Source organism: Vigna umbellata, chromosome 1 (genome assembly GCF_029865625.1).
Source record: "Vigna umbellata cultivar VRB3 chromosome 1, Vumbellata_1.0, whole genome shotgun sequence".
Lineage (NCBI taxonomy): Eukaryota > Viridiplantae > Streptophyta > Magnoliopsida > Fabales > Fabaceae > Vigna > Vigna umbellata.
In genome coordinates, this window is record NC_142165.1 from 56,391,974 (window position 1) to 56,412,716 (window position 20,743).

The following is a 20,743-nucleotide window of genomic DNA, read 5'->3' on the forward strand; positions in this document are numbered from 1 at the left end:
CACCATTACTCTTATCCACTGACATTGTCCAAACTGAACATTTCTTCAATTTATCGCTGTTGAAGTTCAACTTATTGCACTCAAGACAGCTAATAGTTGTTAATTACTTACATCAAACCAACACAGCCATTGAAAGATAGTCAAAGCCATGGCATGTTCTTCTTCATTCACATTTGCCAGTCCAACATCACTTCCCAGGCCCAGAAACTCACTTTGTTCTTCTCTAATCCCCAGAGCCATGGCAAAAGAGCTTTACTTCAACCATGATGGTTCAGCAACGAAGAAGTTGCTGGTAAGGACTAATAGTTTGTTTTGGTTCTTCACAAGCTGTGAGTGAATTGGTGTGTGATGGTGCAGGCAGGGGTGGACATGGTGGCTGAGTTGCTTGGTGTTACATTGGGTCCAAAGGGGAGGAATGTTGTGCTGCCCAATAAGTATGGACCTCCCAAGATAGTAAATGATGGAGAAACTGTTCTCAAAGAGGTGCTTTTTTCTTTTTGGTCATTCATCATTAACCATTTGCTTCTTCTCTTTAATGTTCTTCTTTTTGTACCATGGTCGGTTTAAGGTTGTGAATGTTGAGAATCAAATAGAGTCTAAATCTTAGAAATGAAAACATTGAGTATATGGAACAAGAACTATAAATATATTATTTTAAGGTTTTAGACTGGAGGTGGACTTTTGATGTTGTCTCTTCTTAATTAACTGTGTTAATTTCTTCTATGATTCAACTTATGTTTTATCGGTGTGTTTAGTTGGATTTATGTCTTATTGTATTAATTTTTTATATGATTAGACTCATGTTTTATTGACGTCCTCTTTTTTCAATAATTTTTTTTTAAGATTCATTAGTGAAAAAGTTACATATTTATGCATTGTTAGATTACTATTTTGAAATACAGTTATTTATTCTCTAAAGTATATAATAAGAGGTGGCTATAAGAAGATCATAGTATTGGTAAGCCATCCACTAGGCATTTGAACAAGAGCATTTGAAGAAAACACAAGAACAGAATGAGAAAACAGTTTCCAGTGAGTTTTTTCTGTACTTTGGTTGTTGGATGAGAAATTGACTGTTGAGCAATGAAAAATTGTTTCAGAAAGTAGTGTTTGAAACAAAAAAGTAAGAAGAAAATCTAGCATGTCCTTTTTTTTCCCACAATTTGGTAGGTGTTTTCCTTGTTGTCTTATTGCTTATGTGCTTAATAAACTTGTATATCATCAGGTCTTCTAGTAATATGGTTTTGTGAACTTCTCTTTCCTGTGTTACATAAGATTGAATTGGAAGATCCGTTGGAAAATGTTGGTGTGAAATTGGTGAGACAAGCTGGTGCAAAAACCAATGACCTAGCTGGTGATGGCTCAACTACATCTGTTGTTCTTGCTCATGGCTTAATCAGAGAGGGGACAAAGGTAAACAAAACCACCTAAACATGAGTGTCCTATTACATCAATCACAACAAAATTATTACATGTTAGCACATATGAAAAGTTGACATGTATTGCTATATAAAAAAGGTCCCATCCTATGTCAAATTTGCAAATAAAAGTTGAAGAAACATTAGTTTTTAGTTCATTCTTGAATCACCATGTTAATAACTTTAAAGGGGTTTTCTTAACTTTGAGTTCTAAAGCTCCTTTTTTCTTTGTCTAGGTTATTGCTGCTGGAATGAATCCTGTTCAAATTGCTCGTGGGATTGAGAAGACAGCAACTGCACTTGTTTCTGAACTCAGTTTCATGTCAAGAGAGGTAGGATCACTTTTTATTAAATGATGTTTCAATTTTTTACTTGATGTAAAACTTAAACTCATACTTGGATTCTTTAATTATAAATTTTGCTTGGTGTCAATTGTTGCTTATAGTTTGCAAAGTCTAACAACATTGATTGAACTTGCAGGTTGAGGATGATGAACTTGCAGATGTTGCAGCAGTAAGTGCAGGGAATGATTATGCAGTTGGAAACATGATTTCTGAGGCACTGCATAAGGTAGGAAAAAGAGGAGTAGTAACAATTGAAACCGGAAAAAGTACTGAGAACAGTTTAGAGATTGTGGAGGGAATGCAATTTGATCGTGGATATTTGTCCCCATACTTTGTCAACAATAGAAGAAAGATGACAGTGGAACTCCACAACTGCAAGGTATCATTTAGAGTCTGAAAGAACTTGTACAGTGTATAAAAGTGCTTATGATGATGATATTTCTGCAAGTATTTTTAAGCTTGACTAAGCAAGCTTCATGGTTGAGCTTATGATATCTTCTCTAAAGTGATAAACTTAATAGATAAATACTTAATTGGTTGGTTTGGCAAAAGCATCTTTCACATAAAAGCTATAAGCAAGTTCAAAAAAATAAGATGTAATTAAATGATGATAATGAGTAACAAAATATGTAATTAAGTTAAATAACTACATGATGCATAGTTATTTGGTTGCAGTTGCTTTTGGTGGACAAGAAAATCACAAACCCAAAGGAATTGATCAACATACTGAACAATTCTGCAAAAGAAAAGTACCCAATTGTGATAGTTGCAGAGGACATTGAGCAAGAAGCTCTAGCTCCTGTCATTAAAAATAAACTTCGAGGGGCACTTAAGGTAGCTGCCATTAAGGCTCCTGCCTTTGGTGAACGCAAGACTCACTGCTTGGAAGACATTGCAATCTTGACTGGAGGTACAACATCCAACACTTCCACTTATAATCTTCATTATGTTTTGTTTGTTCATATGTTTAGACAAACAAGAAACAAAAACTTTCTCAGCTATAGCTTTCTGTTATGCTCTTTTTATCTGTTCATCTTTTCTGTTTGCAATTATGTTATTCTGCATTGTATATGTACATATACCCCTTCTCATAGTAAGAGTTCAGAGTCTTTATTGATCATTCGTACTGTTTCTTTTCTTTTCCAATTTTGTTATTGTATCAAATTCATTTAGAAGTTTATCTTAGTGAAATTTATTATGTCATAGTCACCATTCACAAATATCTAGTCACGTATTCGAAATATATATGTTGAGGAGGTGTGTTAGAAATTTAATATCAATTAAAGATAAAACAAATATATGTTATAAATGATTATATAAATGAGTGTAAACCTCGTATTAAAAGTCGGTTTCGTAGGATTAGGTTAGATTTGAAGTTTATTTCTTAATATGGTAGTCAATTTTCAGCTTGCAGATGTGTGTTCACAAAATCTCTATCTCCGGCTTTGTTTCAAGAACTCTGTTCCAAGCTGGGCTTGATGTTTTCACTTCTGTTGTTCTGTCCGATTGCCATCTTCGTTAAACTTCTATTAGAAACAAATTATGTACTTGAATGGAAGAAAGCATCAGTTGTTAAAATGCTAATTGGAAGTTCCATTTTTACATGCATAGTCTTCACTTTGTAGTTTATTCTGCAATAAAACATTAGTTCTTTACAACCTTTGTTTTTTTGTAATTGATATGCTGTTTTTCAGGTACTGTGATTAGAGAAGACATGGGATTCACCCTAGAAAAGGCTACCAAGGATGTTCTGGGTTCTGCTACAAAGGTAGTCATAACAAAGAATTCTACCTTAATAGTTACTGATGGGAGTACAAGATCACTTGTAGAGAAGAGGGTTCATCAACTGAAGAAGCTTGTTGAGGTGCATACACAATTTTCAAAACCATCACATCTCACACTTGACTAGTGTTAAATTTTCAAAGTTAATTGTATATTGTTCACAAATATGATTGATTGACATATTTCACACAGAATACAGTGGATAAATTTCCCAAAAAGATATTGAATGAAAGAATAGCAAGATTATCAGGGAGCATTGCCATTCTCCAGGTATTGTAAATTTCATTTCATTTTGTTTGGACATTTTGGATTTTAAGAATTCTGTTTCCTTGGAGATAGTTCATATACCTATTAGCAACTTGAATACAAATCATAGGTAGGAGCACAAACACAAGTGGAGCTGAAGGATAAACAATTAAGAATAGAAGATGCTCTAAATGCAACCAAGGTATTATTTCCTTTTCATGGCTCAAACAAGTTAATTTGCCACCATTTTTATGGTTAACCTTCTTACTTGGAACATGGCAGGCTGCAATAGATGAAGGTGTAGTAGTTGGAGGTGGTTGTAGCCTTTTAAGACTATCCAAAAAGGTGGATGGTATAAAAGTACTTCTAGACAATGAAGAACAAAAGGTTTCATTCCATTGCACTAAGTTTTTCATATCATGTTTGAAGTTTATGATTTAGCCAAGCTCTTGTTGTGAATATCCCTTAAAGTCTTTGTTTTGATTTGTATCTTTTTGTTGTCTGTTCAAGATATGGAAAATTTATTTGTGTATTATCTGCAGATTGGAGCTGAAATCTTCAGAAGAGCTTTAAGCTATCCTGCAAGATTGATAGCGAAAAATGCTGGTGTAAATGGCAATGTTGTTGTAAATAAGGTATTGAGCCTGAGAAACTGTGTTTTATAATGTTGGATTCTTAACAATAACAGAAAAAAACAAAAAATAAGATTGAAAGAAAGCTAAATATATCAATTTTTGCACTTAGATTTTGCATGCTTTGTAATTTTACAGGAAAAATTTTCAAAACTATATACAGAGATTTTTCTAACATTTGTCCTGTGTTCAACTATTGTTGATTTATCAATTAAAAAATCTCAATTATTAAGATTTTTTTTTTCAGATTTTAGTTTATTAAACTAAAGAAGAAAGGTATATATTGAATAAAATGCAAGCTTGAGTCGTTTATGGTATGCAGGTTTTATTGGAAGATAACATGAATTTTGGTTACAATGCTGCTAAGGACTGTTATGAGGATCTGATGAAGGCTAGGATTATGGATCCAACAAAGGTATGCTCATTTAGTTTGTGTAAAGGTCAAATTAAATTATCAAAACAAAATTTCAATTCTAGTTATAGAAAAGTATATAAGAAAAAAACAATTAAAGAACTTCATGTAAGTTTGGCCCTTTTCCATTGTGTAACTAACCAATATAATGTTTGTTAATCTTGTGTTTGAATTTACACTAAAATTTTAAAAAGATTCTAAGTTTACAGAATTTTATTTCAATTACTATAAAATATAAACAATTATTTTAATAATAAACAATATATAATAATTTTAAAATATCAATTAGTAGTATTTTAGAGCCTATAATGATGAAAGTTATTTTTTACAAAGTACACCAAAATATTTAGTTGTCTTCAACTTCAACTAGAGTTAAGATTATAATTATTTTAGCTAATGGTTACTTTTTCAACATCTTTATTCGAGTCTTTTTTTTTAATGTTCTATTAACATTGACTAAAATAGGTATTTTTAATTTTAATTTTTTATTTCAAATTGATAAAAAAAACCATGAAAATAATCTTAGGTTAGGATTATTTAAAAGTTTGCTTAATCAACATTAGAAAAAAAAATAACCTTAATCAACTTAGAAAAGGTCAACAATGTGATATTGTTGAAAAGATCCCAACAAACATTAAAAAAATGTCAATAAAAAAAACTATGATTGACATTAATTAAAGAAGTAGTTTTTAGACATTAATGGAAAAAGGTTTTATCCTACAATAATTTCAACTTACATTCGATAAATAGTCCACTAATATTAAATCAAAAATTTTTAATAAAATTTCCCGCTTCTTATATTACAATAGTTTTAAAATAAGCACACACCCCTCTCTTTCTTTTGATATATGACTCGTCTTTATAAAATGTTACAGTTTTCCTATTTATTTATTTTTTTAATTACACATTATAATAATGTTATTATTTTAATGAAAAAGATTAAACTATTCTCTAAGTCCCTAAAGTTTGCCACCATTAATATATCACACTGCAGCTAACAGATTAGCACCAGGAGTTGTAACAGTGTTCCAGCACCATGAAGTTTTATCCAGTATCTGCAGGAACTAAAGCTAGCAGTTTTAAAGCCTAAGAACTAAAATTTAAGGCAGAAACAAGTACGCAAACTAAAGAAAGTATCTAATAACCGATGAATAACAAAAAGGGGACAAAAACAGGAATGTGAATCAGTGAAAAGCATGACGAAAACCATGTTAATTTGGCAGTGGAGATGCAGTGAGATAGATTAGCACAGAATGACCAAGTCTGTGATGTTGAAAATTGGTGCAGGTAGTTAGATGCTGTATAGAACATTCAGCTTCAGTGGCCAAGTCATTTCTAACATCTAATGCTGTTGTGATTGAGCGCAAGGAGTTGCAGCCCATAACATTGCCCCCAAGAAAGGCCATGGCTACCCCAAATCTCGCTATACCAAAAGATCTTGCCTTTTCGAAGGGTCTTCCTATGTCAAAAGATCTTGCTATGTCAAAAGGTCATTTCACTCACTTCATCGTCTTTAATTTCCTCTGCCACAATATTTTCCCCTGTTAGTAGTAACGATTGTGTTGAAATTTGGTTACTCAGGTTTCGTACCAAAGGGTTTCTGAAATGGAAAATTGTGAACTTTCAGACCCATGCCTGGCTTCAGTGTGAGCAATGAAGAAACAGTGCAGATTAATCCACAGATACATTGTACAGATAGTGGCATTCACCAATCCTAGGAACAACAAACGAAGTTACCAACATCTCAATTTTGTAATAAATTTTGAATATTCAAGCAATTTTATAAGGAAAATGTGAAAGACTTGTTGGATACATGGTAATAAAAAGAAGTGAAAATAAAAATCCTATTTTTTCTTTTGTCGTTTGGAGTAAACCATTCCCCGGATGCCATCGGGATCGGCGACGAAGCCCAACGGGCGATAGAACCCGAGAACTCGGGGCTCCGAATAAAGGGCAATATTGGAAATTCCTCTTCCCAGAAGCTCCTTCAGCAGCCTCTCGATGACGGCCTTGCCGAGCCCGATGCCCTGGAACGACGGGTCCACCACCACGTCCCATATGATGGCGTTGAAGACGCCGTCGCCGGTTGCCCTCGCGAAAGCCACCGGCCGCCGCGTCCTCCGATGCTCCACCCATAGAACCGCCTGCGTGTGCTCCAGTGCCAGGCGGATCTTCTCCGGGTCCCGCCGTGGGAACCCCACCGCCACGAACACAGTGTTCAGCTCCTCCAGGTCCAGCCCCTCCGCGTCGCGCCGCAACAAGAACCCGCGCGACTCCAGCGCCTCGTCGGAGACTGAGAGCGGATAGTCGCCACCGTAGGGGGAGGACGATGCGACGGAGACGCTTCGGGGGAGGGTTCGCACCCTGGTTTGGCCGAAACGGAGACAGGGTGGAAGAGGAGCGGAGACAGCGCCACGTAACAACATTTTATAGATAGAACAAAAAAGTGTTTTGAATTTAATTTATAATGCAAATTTCACACTTTATGATCATTTTCCCACTTTATCTTAAATAATATTTTTAAACTAAATAAAAAAAACTCAAGCTTAAATAATATTTTAGAATTATCTTACTTGCTAAAATAATATGCTCTTAGATTTTCTACTTCTATCCTGATTTTGATTTTAAAATCGTATGGGTAAATTAATAAGTAAGAATAACAATAAAATAAAAAACATTAAAAATAATGATGATGGAGAAACTAGTATCTATTGAAACAATTAATAGGGTAATAATAATAATTTAATTTTATTCTGATGGTGTGGCTGTTTTTGCAGGTTTGTGGCTGTGAGAAAGCCTTCATGGATAAGGTGGGTTAGATTAGAGTTTTTGTTTTATTTGTTAAAGAGGGAAACGAAAAAGAAAATAAATTGGAATGTTACAAATAAAGTATTAAAGAAAATATTGAGTTGTTTTTATGGTTTTCAATCAAAAAATTTAGGTGACTTTAATAATTATTTATTAAGATTTAGACATTACAAAAATATCAATAAACCACCAATCAAGAACTTCTTCTCATTGTTTGGACTTCATTTAATTTTCATCTGTTTTTATTTATTTGCAGTAACTTCGTGAATATATTTTTAGTCCAATATAACTTTAATATATGCCCTTTAGTTATAATTTGATAATCTCTTTTAATTATATTGCCTATATTAGAAATGTTGTTAATTTTTGAGGTATCAATATTAGGACACTACTGTCATTCAATATATCGGTTGTTGATATCTTTGATTAGTTTAAAATTTATTTGTTAACTTGCTTGATTAAGTTTGAAGAGGAAAATAAATAATATAGTGTGTTGACAATTTGTAGAAAATTAAATAAAAGTTGAATGTATTATAATTTTGTGAATGTGACAATAGTGTAAAATAAAACACCAAATGTAATATTTGTAATATTAATAATAATTGAAAAAAAAAATAAAACACCAAAATGAGAATATTTTGTTATAACTAATATAAATTATTATATCCATAGCGAATTAATTCCATTAAAATGGTTTTAAAAAATTAAATGAGTTAACCGTCAATTCAACTCTTCAAATTATAATTACATTGTAGTTTCAAAATTATAAAATAAGGTATTTGCTTTTAAAATTTTATAATTATCTATATTTTATATTTTAGACCTATACGTAACATTTTAATTTTCATTATCACATTTTTAATATTACAAAAATAATTAATTTGAGGAAAACATATAAACTGCCATCATAATTATTCAAAAAAGAATATATAATATAGCAAAATTTATATATACATCATTCTATACTACAAGAAGATATATTACACTGTGTTAAAATTTCAAATGTGAGTCTAAGTCGCACATTTGGCAGAAATGAGAAAGTAGAGCACCATATAAGGTTGAAGATACATTAATCCATTGTCTTAAGGTTTTGGGTAAAAAATGGTATCAATCCATTAAGTGGTAGAGCTTAGATCTCATTAGTGTTGTATTTCTCTACTGAACCTTCTCCTCGATAAACCCAAGAAGTATGATATCAGAGTCAGGTTAGGCCCGCACCTGCGCACCAGAGATTCTCCTAAGCTCACACCATTAAGGTATTTCCCCATGGAATCCTTTTCACCTCATACTTAAATACCATACAAAATGATTATATCATGTTTAGTATTCATCAAACAATCACTCAGCTGGAGGTGCTTGACAACACTCTTGTCCAACGACTAAATCTGCTCGCCCAGCGAGAAAACCACTGGAACTTAAGCTTTAAAATCTCTCAAAAGTCACCTAGCGAGTATATTTTCACTCAGCGATTGTCAAGTCAGTAACTCTCTAACTTTGAATTCGCCTAATGAGATTTTGCTCGCCCAACGAACACCAAGTTCGTAGCTATCTGACTTTGAATTCGCCTAGCTAGTACATGCTCGCTCAACGAGTCTACATAATTTTACTGAAATATGCTTCTACATATTTATGTCATACCAGACCTGTAAGACCAATCTACCACTAACTCTATATACCAAAACAATCATTCATCAGATAAAACATGAATCAATGACTCAATTCACCTAAGATTGAATACTCATTTGTTCAAATGACCAACAATTCAGTACATTAAAATCAAATCACTACCGAAAAACTAATAAAACAGATTTCACACATTATAAACTAGATTTTTAGCGAACTAAGTGGCTAACTAATCCTAATTGACACAAAAAAAAGACTTCAAACATCAAGTTCCCTCATAAAACAACTCCTATAGAATTTCACCTATCAAAGCCCCCAATCTTAAACCAAAATCAATTGTAACTCTATCCTTTTACCACACTATGATTTAACAGAAATTCCCAACTTAATACAACATCACTTCCACCAGTTTAAGCAACTAAAAAAGGTACATTCAACAATCAATCACTACAAAGTTCATTTAATATCAGAAAACACACATTCAAACTAAATTCACCAAATCATGTACAAAACATCAGAATTTTAGCACACTCATTTACTTAATGCAATAATTTAGTTAATTTAATCAAACTAAAGTACACCAAATCATATTTATCAAAATACTAGAATGACAGAGTTTGGGTATTTAGCTTCCATTACCTGAAAAATGACTAAACTGCTCAAGAAAGCCTAAAGCAGCCTCCAAACGCACATGAAACTTCACATGCAACACAAAAAGGGCTAGCATGCAAGAAAAACGAAATTTACCAAAGAAAGGAGTATAGTACACCATGGTCTACAGACCCATGGTCACATTACTGAGCATCCCTTGCACTCCACCTCCCATGAATTCATTTGGTTGTCTGCCACCGATTGTCTGCCAAGGCTTCACCTGACTATGGAGGGACGTACTCGTTTGAGCTCAGACCTAAACCATTGGTTTTGATATAGGGAGGGACAACACACACATAAATCTCCATAATGGTAAGATATTGTCTGCTCTAGGCTAAGCCCTCACGGATTTTCTTTTGGTACTATTCCAAAAGACCTCTTACCAAGAGAGGTATCTTATGTGTATATAAACCCATGTCTATCTCTTATTTTATTTAATGTGAGATTTTGTTTGTATCCTAACAGAAACCAATTAGTTAGACTTGAAAATCTCGTCATGAAGATTACTCAAGCAAATTTTGATCTTCAAACAGATGAACAGGGGATGAAAGCCCTTAGATAGAAGTTAGATAACTATAGAAAAGTGGTTTCTTGAAAGATTGTATGTTTTAAATTAATGAAACTCATTGCTTACAAAAATATTTATATTAAAATATTCACTACAAGAAATGCGTTAATTACCAAAGGGTTAATATCGACGACCTTTTTGTCGTCGGTAAAGTTGATATACCGAAGAATTTACCGGCGGTTAATTTATATGGTTATTACGGACGTCTTATGCCCGTCGGTAATGGGCAGCGAATTTACCGAAGACTTTTAGCCGTCGGCATAGGCGTGGACTTAATGAAATCAGGAATTGGGATTTCCCTCTTCCACTCTCCCAAAATCACTATTCGCGAAAGCAAGCTTCCCCCCATTTCTGATTTCACTGTTCCTCCCTCTCCCCTCTCCCCTCTCCCCTCACCATAATTCGTCTCCCTCTCTCGTTCAGAGTTCGAAAGCACAATTGCCATTGTTTCCCACTCGTCCATTACGGTTTCGCCATCGCCATTGACCGTTCTCGAGCTCCTCTCTCCATTCTCTAAAAGTGTGTGTGGTTGAAGGATGGAGGCATTGAGGTGACACCTTCCATTGTGGACGGTGCTTCTCTTAGGGTTTGTTCACGACAGTCCTTTGGTGGCGTGAGGAGGTGCGTCACCGGGTCAGTGGATGGTGTCGCAGCATGAGCAGAGCTTCCAATTCATGAGGGAGGCTGATCTAGGGGTTGCGTGACGAACTAGCTTTTTGTGCGTGAGAAGGGCTTCAAGAGAGAGGCTATTGGAGGTGCTAATACACCTAGGGTTGTCGCTGTTGTAGAGGTAAGTTATTGCTTCAAATTATGTACCTTTTGGTGGCTGCCATCTTTGTTACTATTAATTGTTTTCCCTTTGAATTTCTAATTTTGTTTGTATTCTTTCTTTGGATCCCATATTTTATTTTTCTACATATAGGGACAGACACTATATATTGATATGAGAATCATTTCAGTTCTAATTTGTACGAGTATATTATACCTTGTTTCTTTAAAGTTGTCTAGCTTGGTTGGATAACTGTAATGTTCTTATGTTTCATGATTTTAGTTATGCAAACATGTTGACTTCAATGGTTGTGTGAAGGATGGGTGAGGATATGTGAGTCTCGCCTTTATCCCTGACTTGTGATGCATGTGTGAGTTAACCTGTATATGTCTATTGCTTTTGGTTCGCATGAGATACAAATTGGAGATTAAGTTTAACACTAAATATCCAGGTAAATGATTGCAATTGATTTTAGATCATGTGTTGGAGTTGTTTGTGACATATAGCTAAGTTTCTATGATCATATGGTCTACATAGGTAGTCTTTGTATGTTGCTCTGTTATGAATTGATGAATTAAGTATGAGAAATATGTTAAATTGATGTTTGGGTTGTATTGGGGTTAGGGAAAATGAGGTTTCCTCTCGGTTTTCCTTTGTGTCCAATAGTAAAATGTGATGATGCATATGTTCCTCTTGTTTTGTACTTTCTTATGTGCTTATTGCAATATGGGAATATTAAATGGATATATCATGAGTTATGTTTTCAAGTAATAAATTAAGAATTTGGTATCCATGGTGGAATTAAGGATGAGCTGGAAAATTTATGTATGCTTTGTGGTGTTTTAATATTTCTGAGCTGGAATTGTTGTATGAGTCCGAAACGAGTGGGTATAGTAATATTGATTGAATAGTCTTACAATAATGAAAATAAGTGGTAGTGTTTAGGTGTTAACTAAACAAAATTGGGTTGGAAAGTAAACTCAAGAAGATAATGTTATGTTCGGTGGAAATGAAATTAAGTTGTTGATGTTTTGTGTTGATATGAGAGGGGTTGTGGAGTTTTGGAAAGGATATATGTGTTGGATGCTCTGTTCAGTTAATAAATTTGATATAGAGAAATAGAGATTAGGAGTTCTTGTTGTATGGAATTAGTGTATTATTGTTTGATTCAACATGTGCAGTTTTAGGTAAGATAAGTGGGTTGAATTGTATAATTGTTTTTTTAATGAGAAGTTGCATGCTTGTAAGTATAGAAGTTGCCCTTTTCATATGATAATTGTGCTATTCTGGTTTTGAACATTGGAACATATTAATAAAGGGTGTAAAAGACTTGAAATGATTGGGAGTAGTTCTAGTGAATTAGAGGTTATGTTTAGTAGAACTTAGATCACAATTGGATGAACTTTCGGTATGTTTGATGATTGATAAACCATGACTTTTTCGTGATTGAATAAATTGAAATAATGGATTGGTTTAGTATAAGTAATATAGATGTAGTTTAAGGTATATATATGTATTGTCATCACTAATGAGTTAGAGTTAGTAATTGGGTATCAGACTTTGTATGTATCTATTGGAATTATGATAGTTCTAGTATAAACAGGAAAAGAACATGTAGTACTTCAGTTCTGTTATGCTTTGACCCAACATGTTAGCTTTATACCTATGTATGTCTGAATGTGAACTACTGAATTCGTTGATGAAAGATCTCGCAAGACTCATGTAAGAAAATAACACTACTACTATTAGTAATTTTTATTTATGTTATTGTATCATTCCCTAACTTTTAATGTTTGAACATGAATAATTTTCTACGAGACTTTCACAGGTTAGATCCGAACATGGGTCAACTCCTACACCGGATGTTGTGAGTAATGAAGACAACGACATTCGTAGGACACAGTGCTGGGTAGATGTCGTTGGTCGGAAGAAAAAGGGACGAGTGTACGGTGCATGACAACTTGCTGCAAATTACACAGTAGCAAGAGGAGGTACTCTGAAGCACCAATCTTCTTCTTCAACCACCATTGCTGACGAGGCCGTCGAGAGCCTGACACAGCTACTACAACAACGTGACCAGGAAAATAATGATTTGAGAGACAAATACAACTCATTGAGAGACAAGTTTACAAACTTTAAGTCCCTGGTCATGAGAGCGCTGCATGAAGCTTCACACCTTCATTCCACTGTCCCTCCAAGCCAGCCACGACCCTCCTCGTCACCCGTCGTCCCTCAGCAGCCCACATCTGTCCAACCCACACTAGTCCACCCCACATCAGTCTAGTATCTACAGAGCAGTAGGATGATGAAGATCATTCTGATGATGATTATGTAGATTATTAGTTTTATTTTGTTATTGAACATTGTAGAACATTTAAATGTTAGAACATTATGATTCTGCTACATATACATTGTTGGTCTAGATGAACATATTGTTTTATGTTTTATGTTTCATGTTTCATTTACAAATACAAGTTCTTAAATTTGAACAATACAAATGATGTTATATTGTTGTTTACTCCATTAATGAAGGGATGATTTTGGGATGCATATTATGCAGGTGTTTGTGGTTTAAAAATGTTATGCAGGTATGTTTGTGCTGTGAACATTTTATGCAAGTTTGTTTAGTTGAATAACAAATACAAATATAACTTAATTCTTCCTGGAACTTACCGAAGGACTTACCAAAGGCATTTGCCCTACGGTAATTACCGAAGGCTTTTGCTGTTCGGTAATTACCGAAGGCTTTTGCCGTTCGGTAATTACCGAAGGCTTTCGCTGTTCGGTAATTACCGAAGGCTTTCGCCGCCCTTCAGTAATTACCGAAGGGAAAAGACCGTTGGTAACTATTAGCGACAAAGGATTTATCGACGGTATTTTGATCGTCGCTAATAGGTCATTACCGACGACTTTTGGTTGTTTCTGACAGACTGAGACCGTTGATAATACCCTTTTTTTTTGTAGTCTTTATTCTTAAATTAATTGAGTCTTGTTTATTTTTAAACTACTATCACTTATCAAATAACATTTTTTAGTAATTTTGATTCCTAACTTTATTCACTATCAATCAACTTTATTTTTTACTCTAGTATGCGTTTTATATTATAACTGATTTTCAAAACTACATTATAATATATCTTAAACTTATTTATAAGTTTGCTACCACGTCTTATATTATAATTGATTTAAAAAACTACGTTATAATATCTCCCTATTATGATGGATAATTTTTATCCGTCATAATATGGTTATTATAAAATGTTATTTTTCTACTATTCATCAATCAATTGTGTCAACACAGTTGTGAAAGTTAACAAACAGGTTTACCTTTTTGTACTACATGCTATACTAAATTAACTTATAATATCAAGAATTAATTTTGTTACATTGCTTAAATTTAAACTATTATTAATTCATTAAAAATTGCGTGATTCAGATACCAATAAATGTTCGAAGTATGGAACAAATATAAACTGAACTACGTATTCGTATTGACCAAAGTTTTACATTAACTAATATGAGGAAAAAGAGAGCAAGATAAAATATTAAAAAAAAGTAAAAAAAATAATTTGAGTATTGCAACTACAAATAAACCGATTCCTTGAAAGATTTCGATACTTTTGTTAGAGAATTTATAATTTTGTTCAAAAATATAAAAAGATATACAATTTTTATTATACAAATTGCATGTGAACAAAATAAATCTTAATGTCTCGAATCACATTAAATTTACAGTATGTTTTTGTTTAAATTTTATATTCTTATTTATTGATATGTTTTGGCTAAAAGTGATTATTTTTCTTTTGTATAGTTCTCAACGTGTTGCATTGCTTCTTCTATTTTCCCTTTTTGAATAAGCATTCTGTGCAATACCCCAATGTGATCTTGACTTGTGTAGTTAAATTTCAATGGAATAAATTGCTGTTAGAATCATCACAGTAATAGCATTGAAAAATTAAAACTATCAAATGAATAGAAGCCCCTTAATTCTCATGCCAAGGAAAAGTATATACATAATTTAATTTACAGTGTGGAAAGCTCAAGATTGTTGGCATTTAACTAAATGATAATAATGGTTCTGAAACATAGTTAACAATGCACAATAATTATTGATTAAAAGATATGTAAATTCTTTGAAGCATCAATGTGGGTCAATTATTCTTCAGTGCCTCCTTGCTTCTCTATCAGCCTGCAGTCAAATTAAAAATGCATGCAATGTTATTTATAAGGTAAAGTTTGTTTATGCAGATAAAAAGAAAGATAAGAGTTAAAGAGAAGTTTAGCATACTGCTTTGACTACTCTCTCAAAGGCTTCAGAACCATATGTATCTATATAACGTTCAACAGCTTTCCTTGCATCAAAACTCATCATCTGAAGAACTTTCTTTTGGTCCTCATGATACTTGGAATTTCCATAGAAGCTTCCTATGTTCTTCACATATTGTCTCACATAGTTCTCATATATGTAAGCAGCTCCATTGAACATTGGTAATACCAGCCAGAGGCAAAAAACTAGCTTCATGTATGGCCAAATTGGAAACCTAAACATATATATAAAAAATGTCAATTTCTATCCCAATTGTTCTGATATCATGTTCATTTCAACCATTTAAAGAATAACTACTTTTCTGTTATGTTTCATGGAAGAACTTTAGAAAGATTAAGAGATTACAGACATACTTGCCAGTAAAATGTGTTATACAATCTCAAGATTCCTTCAAAATTGATGTTAGATGATATATTTAAAAACGATAGTTTTAATCTTGTTTTTTTGTCTTTTTTGGTCATGAATAAATTGAGTTTTATGCACATACCATGCTAGGATCTTGTAGCATGAAAGCTCAAAGAGGGTGATGAAGGAGTATAAAATCCAATATGTTAGCCACTGTTGATCATCCAAGGTTGAAGGACTCTCAATTGCCCTCATTGATGCGTATCTATTACATTTACTCACAACACAAGGCATTTAGTTATTGTATCCAATAGTAATTCATGCATCAGATTATGGGAATGGTTCAGTTTGTGCATTCATATGTTTATGTTTTCTTCTTGTTTCAATTAAGAATCAATTAGGAGGATAAAAATTACTGTGTCCATGTACTTACAAAGGATATAGGAGCAACACTCCAGGCCTGGTATACAGAAACCAAAACAGAAAAAGTAAAATGTTAATTATTGCTGATAAAAGAATGAGACTGCATTATATATACACATAATTTCATGAAACTATAGAAAGAGAAATTTGTTAAGTATAGCTTCCATTAAGAATATGCTATGTGATTCAAAAAATACATATCATTATTTGGTTAGAAAACATTATGGTTAGAACATAATTTGATATAATATGTCTTGATAAAATATAACCTACATACATGGTAAAGTGATAGAGATTCATTTACCCCACTATTGTGTCCAAATGTCTTGCCATTGTTCCAAGGATGCCCATGATGAAGAAGCTGTTATTAAGATCTTTTGTTGGGAACAGATTTGAAGTGTAGATGAAATCTTTGGAGTGTAGAATTAGATACATTTGCAAGTAGTTTCTAAGGTATATATAATATAGTGCTAGCAGGGTGAAGAACTCAAGCAAAGAATGTTTGAGGGCAAACCCAAAAGCCTTCTTTTCCCTTATGAGAAGAAATAACAATAAAGGCCAAGTATATGGAAGAAAAGGGAAGGATACGTACCGTAAAAGATTAAGGTTTGCATGTGCTTTTGAACTTGAAAGTAGTATATTCTAGTTTCCTGTCATATTCCTTACATTCTTCTTTTATCTTTCCTTTTCATATTTAGTTTATAAGCCTGTGCTCAAAATTTGAACCCTTCCATTCTACCTATACTCAAAGGTGTTTATTGCTAATGAGCAATTAAAGCATTTAATTGAAAGTTAATATTACTTTAAAAAAACTTTTTAAAGATAAAATCGTGACAAATACAACGATAGATCATAATGATGTTATCGATCGAAACAGAAATAAAAAGGAGCGTAATCATAAATGGTCGATACATTACACATGAAGAACACATCAAATTTTGTGTCCCTAGTTCATTTTCAGGTCAGAAACCAAATAAAGTTGTAGTCATTTAAGTAGAAGTCTTCTGCACCTCCTGTTTTACTTCTCCTAAATTGAAAAATTATTACACTTACACATCACACCAAAAAAAATCCAAAACATCAAAATGGTAGATGTGATATTGGAACTCAAAAAATTAAGGATGACCCTTTTTTCTCATTTATGCAATGTGCCCTGCCAAGGTAAGAATCTTGACATGTTTCTTTTGTCTCAGCTCATGAGGCACTGGTCCAAAAACTCTGGTTCCAATAGGTTGGCCTTGCTTGTCAACAAGCACCACAGCATTATCATCAAACTTGACCTCACTGCCATCACAACGTCCCTTTGGCATTGCTGCACGCACAACTACCCCGTATACAACCTTTCCTTTCTTCACTTTTCCATTAGGATGTGCTTCCTTCACTGATGCTATTATTGTGTCACCTAATCTTGCTCCTTTCCTCCCTTTCAATGCCTGTATACACATCACCTTTTTAGCCCCCGAGTTATCCACAACCTTGAGAACGGTCCTCATCTGTATGAAGGTGCGTTGTTGCTGCAAAAATGGAAGAGGAATTTTTGTTAGGGGTAAGAGAAAGAAAGTACCTTTTTTAAAAAAAAAAGGCACATATCTATGCTTAACAAGGAAAATGGTATTGCTTGCTACTCATACAATATAGGTTCACCAAAACCATGTTGGGCAAGCATCAGTACAGTGTCGATGAAAATATACAACTAATAACTGTCCAATCATGATCTGCATTTAGTTCATGCACTGACCTGAGTAAACATATTGTTGCATGTTATCTCATGTGATGTCGTAAATAAACCAGGGGAACTGTTGCTTAATCCACCAAACAGAGAACGACCCACTGTTTCAGTTTTTTGACACATCAAACAGAAAAAGTAGCAAGTTAGATGTTAGAATATCATCTGGTCAACATAAAAGACATTCACTGCATGGTTCAATTATAAAAGAAAATGACAGGAGGGCTGAGAGCGAACAATATAAGAGCTTAACACGTGAAATTTCAGGTTAGTCCTGAATGCAGTTGCTCAACAAAAGGATTATTACATATTTACAAACAACAAAATCATTTTGTAATAATTTAAGTATATTACAGGAGATTCAGGCTTTAAATCTTAACCTGTTGGGCATAAAAAAACATCCTTTCAAAAAGGACTTGCATAAACACAAAAAGGAAGTTAAAGTACACATACGGTCGCTCTTGCTAAAACGGCAAAATTCCAAGCAACTTATTAACCTTCCTACTCTCTTTCCTAGTCTATATACTCGTTTCATTTTCCCCAGCTTCAACAGAGGCAATAAGAAGAAGCTGATCCTGCCTAGTGAGTTACAACTCCAATAATTGTTATTCTTAAGCAGAATCTGACCACTGAATTTTCCCATGTTCACTCCTAAATTTTGCGAATATGCAGTTGAGTGTTTACTTATGAAATTAGCTTCATTTCTTGGGTCTAAACACTGTTTTACCCATGTCGAGCTCTTACTAGAAAGCTTATAAAGTGAAACTGACTTTCTATTTTTCAGTTCCTAAGTTTTAGTCATTAGTTCAAGTCACCCAAATGACAAAATTATATCAAATTTAGAGTCGTTTTGAACGAGTTTCTCCAGAAAAGAAAAATGAGAAAAATAAATAAATTAAGTTCTCCCTATTCCATTCTAGTACTCATTTGGTTCATGTGGTATGTAGTTAATACCCTTTTGATAGGTTTTCTAACAAATATTCTATAAGTTTGTTTAGACAAACTTTTCTGTAACAATTTCTACGATGAAAAAATAAGAAATAAAAACAAAATGAATTTCTCTATAAAAATTTAGTTTATGGACAAATTAAAAATAAAAAATTTAGAGTGATACCGGGGAGCTTCTACCAATCTGCTTATCGTTTAAGCTAATTTCAATTTTGAAGAAGCTTGTTTAATTATTTTTTTTCCTATTTTTCTCTCGTAGAAGGCCAATGGAGAAATGTATCATAAAACCTATATCATAATTCATAACAGTGCTTTAGATACTTTGATGGATACAGATCTACTTCCTAACATTTCTCAATTACCATAAGTCTCCTAAATTATCAGGTTTGGGAACAAAAAATCAATCTCTGAAATAATATAAAAAATATACAAATTAGGTTACCGCGAGAACATCTCGAAGCAAAGGTTGCAGCCATATTCGAAATTTGAAGTCTTCTTAATCCCTATCAAAATAAAGACACGAACTTTTCCCTGTAAAACGAAAAAAAAAATACCCGAAGGGAAAAGTTGATCAATATGCAAACAAGAAATGATGGGTTGAAATGTTTCACCGATTCTAAAAGGAAGAGAGAGCAATTATGGTCACTCACACGCGGCTGCAGCACTGCAGCTTCCAATTCTTCTACTCTTGCCCAAAGCTTAACGGGCATAGTTTAGTAGTAGTATATAATGGGCCTGTATTCTTTTGAATTTTGAAGTCCATACTGTATCAGTACTAAATGACCAGTGGTTTGGCCTATGATCGAATTTTATTAAAATTTATGAATTTTTAATTGAATTTATATTAAATCAGATTATTAGACAGTCCAATATATTACTTATTTATCTAGATAGGTTAAGAAATATAATCTTATATGATTAATAAGAAAATGAAATTGTAATTAATGATATAGGATATTTTTATTTGAGTCCCTATCAATTTTTTTTATATCTTTTAATAAAAATTCAATTCGATAATGTGTTTTGGGACATGATTGAATTTTATTTAGATTTAATTAAGTTTTAAGGTTTTAATATTAAATTTATAAATCTTTAATTGAATTTTTATTAAATCGGTTTTATTTATTGAGTGGTTGAAATTTATATTTTTTAATAATTAAATATTTGTTGTTTAATTTTTTTAATAGTTATGTTATTTTTTTGTCATTTTCATTTTTATTTTTCTATAAATGTTAAAAAAATATATGAGATTACATAATTAATGTAAAAATATTATTGCAATTAATATAAAATAGTAAGTTATTTTTATTGTTCATATTGAAAACATAATAGATAAAAATATTATTTTTATGACTTTCACATCACCACCAGCAACGTGGTCTTATTAACTAATATATTTTCTATAACATTTATTAAGATAATACTAAAAGTTATATGGTATAAGATTTATTATAAAGATTTAAAAAATAGTATTTCAGAAATGATAGTGATTTAAAAATAATGAAACTTATTTTTTAATATTAAAAACTTTTAATATAAATGGATTTGTTATAAACGAGTTTCATTATTTTAAAACACATCATTTCCCTATAAATCACTCTTCTAAAGTTCTCTGACTTTTCTTTAAGAGGTTTTTTTTCTCTACTCATATGATTGAAGAATTGAGATCGTATGAGTGATTTCAGCGGCGAGTTCTCAGACCGATCAATTTCTTCATCTGA

At 32.8% G+C, this 20,743-nt stretch overlaps 4 protein-coding genes across 5 annotated transcripts; 1 reads left to right on the forward strand and 3 right to left on the reverse strand.

The window, feature by feature from the left end:
- LOC148205829 (ruBisCO large subunit-binding protein subunit beta, chloroplastic-like) lies at window positions 1–6,691 on the forward strand. The gene is made up of 14 exons (XM_088103867.1): window positions 1–292; window positions 358–483; window positions 1,276–1,413; window positions 1,655–1,750; window positions 1,899–2,141; window positions 2,438–2,672; window positions 3,457–3,626; window positions 3,737–3,814; window positions 3,921–3,992; window positions 4,073–4,177; window positions 4,333–4,425; window positions 4,745–4,837; window positions 6,122–6,323; window positions 6,416–6,691. The coding sequence occupies exons 1-14, from the start codon at window positions 149–151 to the stop codon at window positions 6,436–6,438; spliced, it is 1,818 nt and encodes a 605-aa protein (XP_087959993.1). The 5' UTR covers window positions 1–148; the 3' UTR covers window positions 6,439–6,691.
- LOC148205830 (GCN5-related N-acetyltransferase 1, chloroplastic-like) lies at window positions 6,565–7,333 on the reverse strand. The gene has a single exon (XM_088103868.1). It carries the CDS (start codon window positions 7,258–7,260, stop codon window positions 6,679–6,681), a length of 582 nt encoding a protein of 193 aa, XP_087959994.1. The 5' UTR covers window positions 7,261–7,333; the 3' UTR covers window positions 6,565–6,678.
- A 7,889-nt stretch (window positions 7,334–15,222) lies between these two features.
- LOC148205831 (HVA22-like protein f) lies at window positions 15,223–16,765 on the reverse strand. Its single transcript, XM_088112198.1, has 5 exons — window positions 16,653–16,765; window positions 16,359–16,385; window positions 16,068–16,190; window positions 15,542–15,794; window positions 15,223–15,442 (listed from the first exon to the last, which is right to left on the reverse strand). Exons 1-5 carry the CDS (start codon window positions 16,697–16,699, stop codon window positions 15,416–15,418), a joined length of 477 nt encoding a protein of 158 aa, XP_087968324.1. The 5' UTR covers window positions 16,700–16,765; the 3' UTR covers window positions 15,223–15,415.
- A 475-nt stretch (window positions 16,766–17,240) lies between these two features.
- On the reverse strand, window positions 17,241–19,787 carry LOC148205832 (large ribosomal subunit protein uL14mz-like). Of its 2 annotated transcripts, none has more exons than XM_088103870.1 (4): window positions 19,673–19,787; window positions 19,465–19,553; window positions 18,087–18,178; window positions 17,241–17,862 (listed from the first exon to the last, which is right to left on the reverse strand). In XM_088103870.1, the coding sequence occupies exons 2-4, from the start codon at window positions 19,496–19,498 to the stop codon at window positions 17,488–17,490; spliced, it is 501 nt and encodes a 166-aa protein (XP_087959996.1). In that variant the 5' UTR covers window positions 19,499–19,553; window positions 19,673–19,787; the 3' UTR covers window positions 17,241–17,487. The 2 variants fall into 2 exon arrangements, with proteins under 2 accessions (XP_087959996.1, XP_087959995.1); XM_088103869.1 differs by having other exon boundaries at window positions 19,465–19,525; window positions 19,634–19,716.
- Window positions 19,788–20,743: the final 956 nt, after the last annotated feature.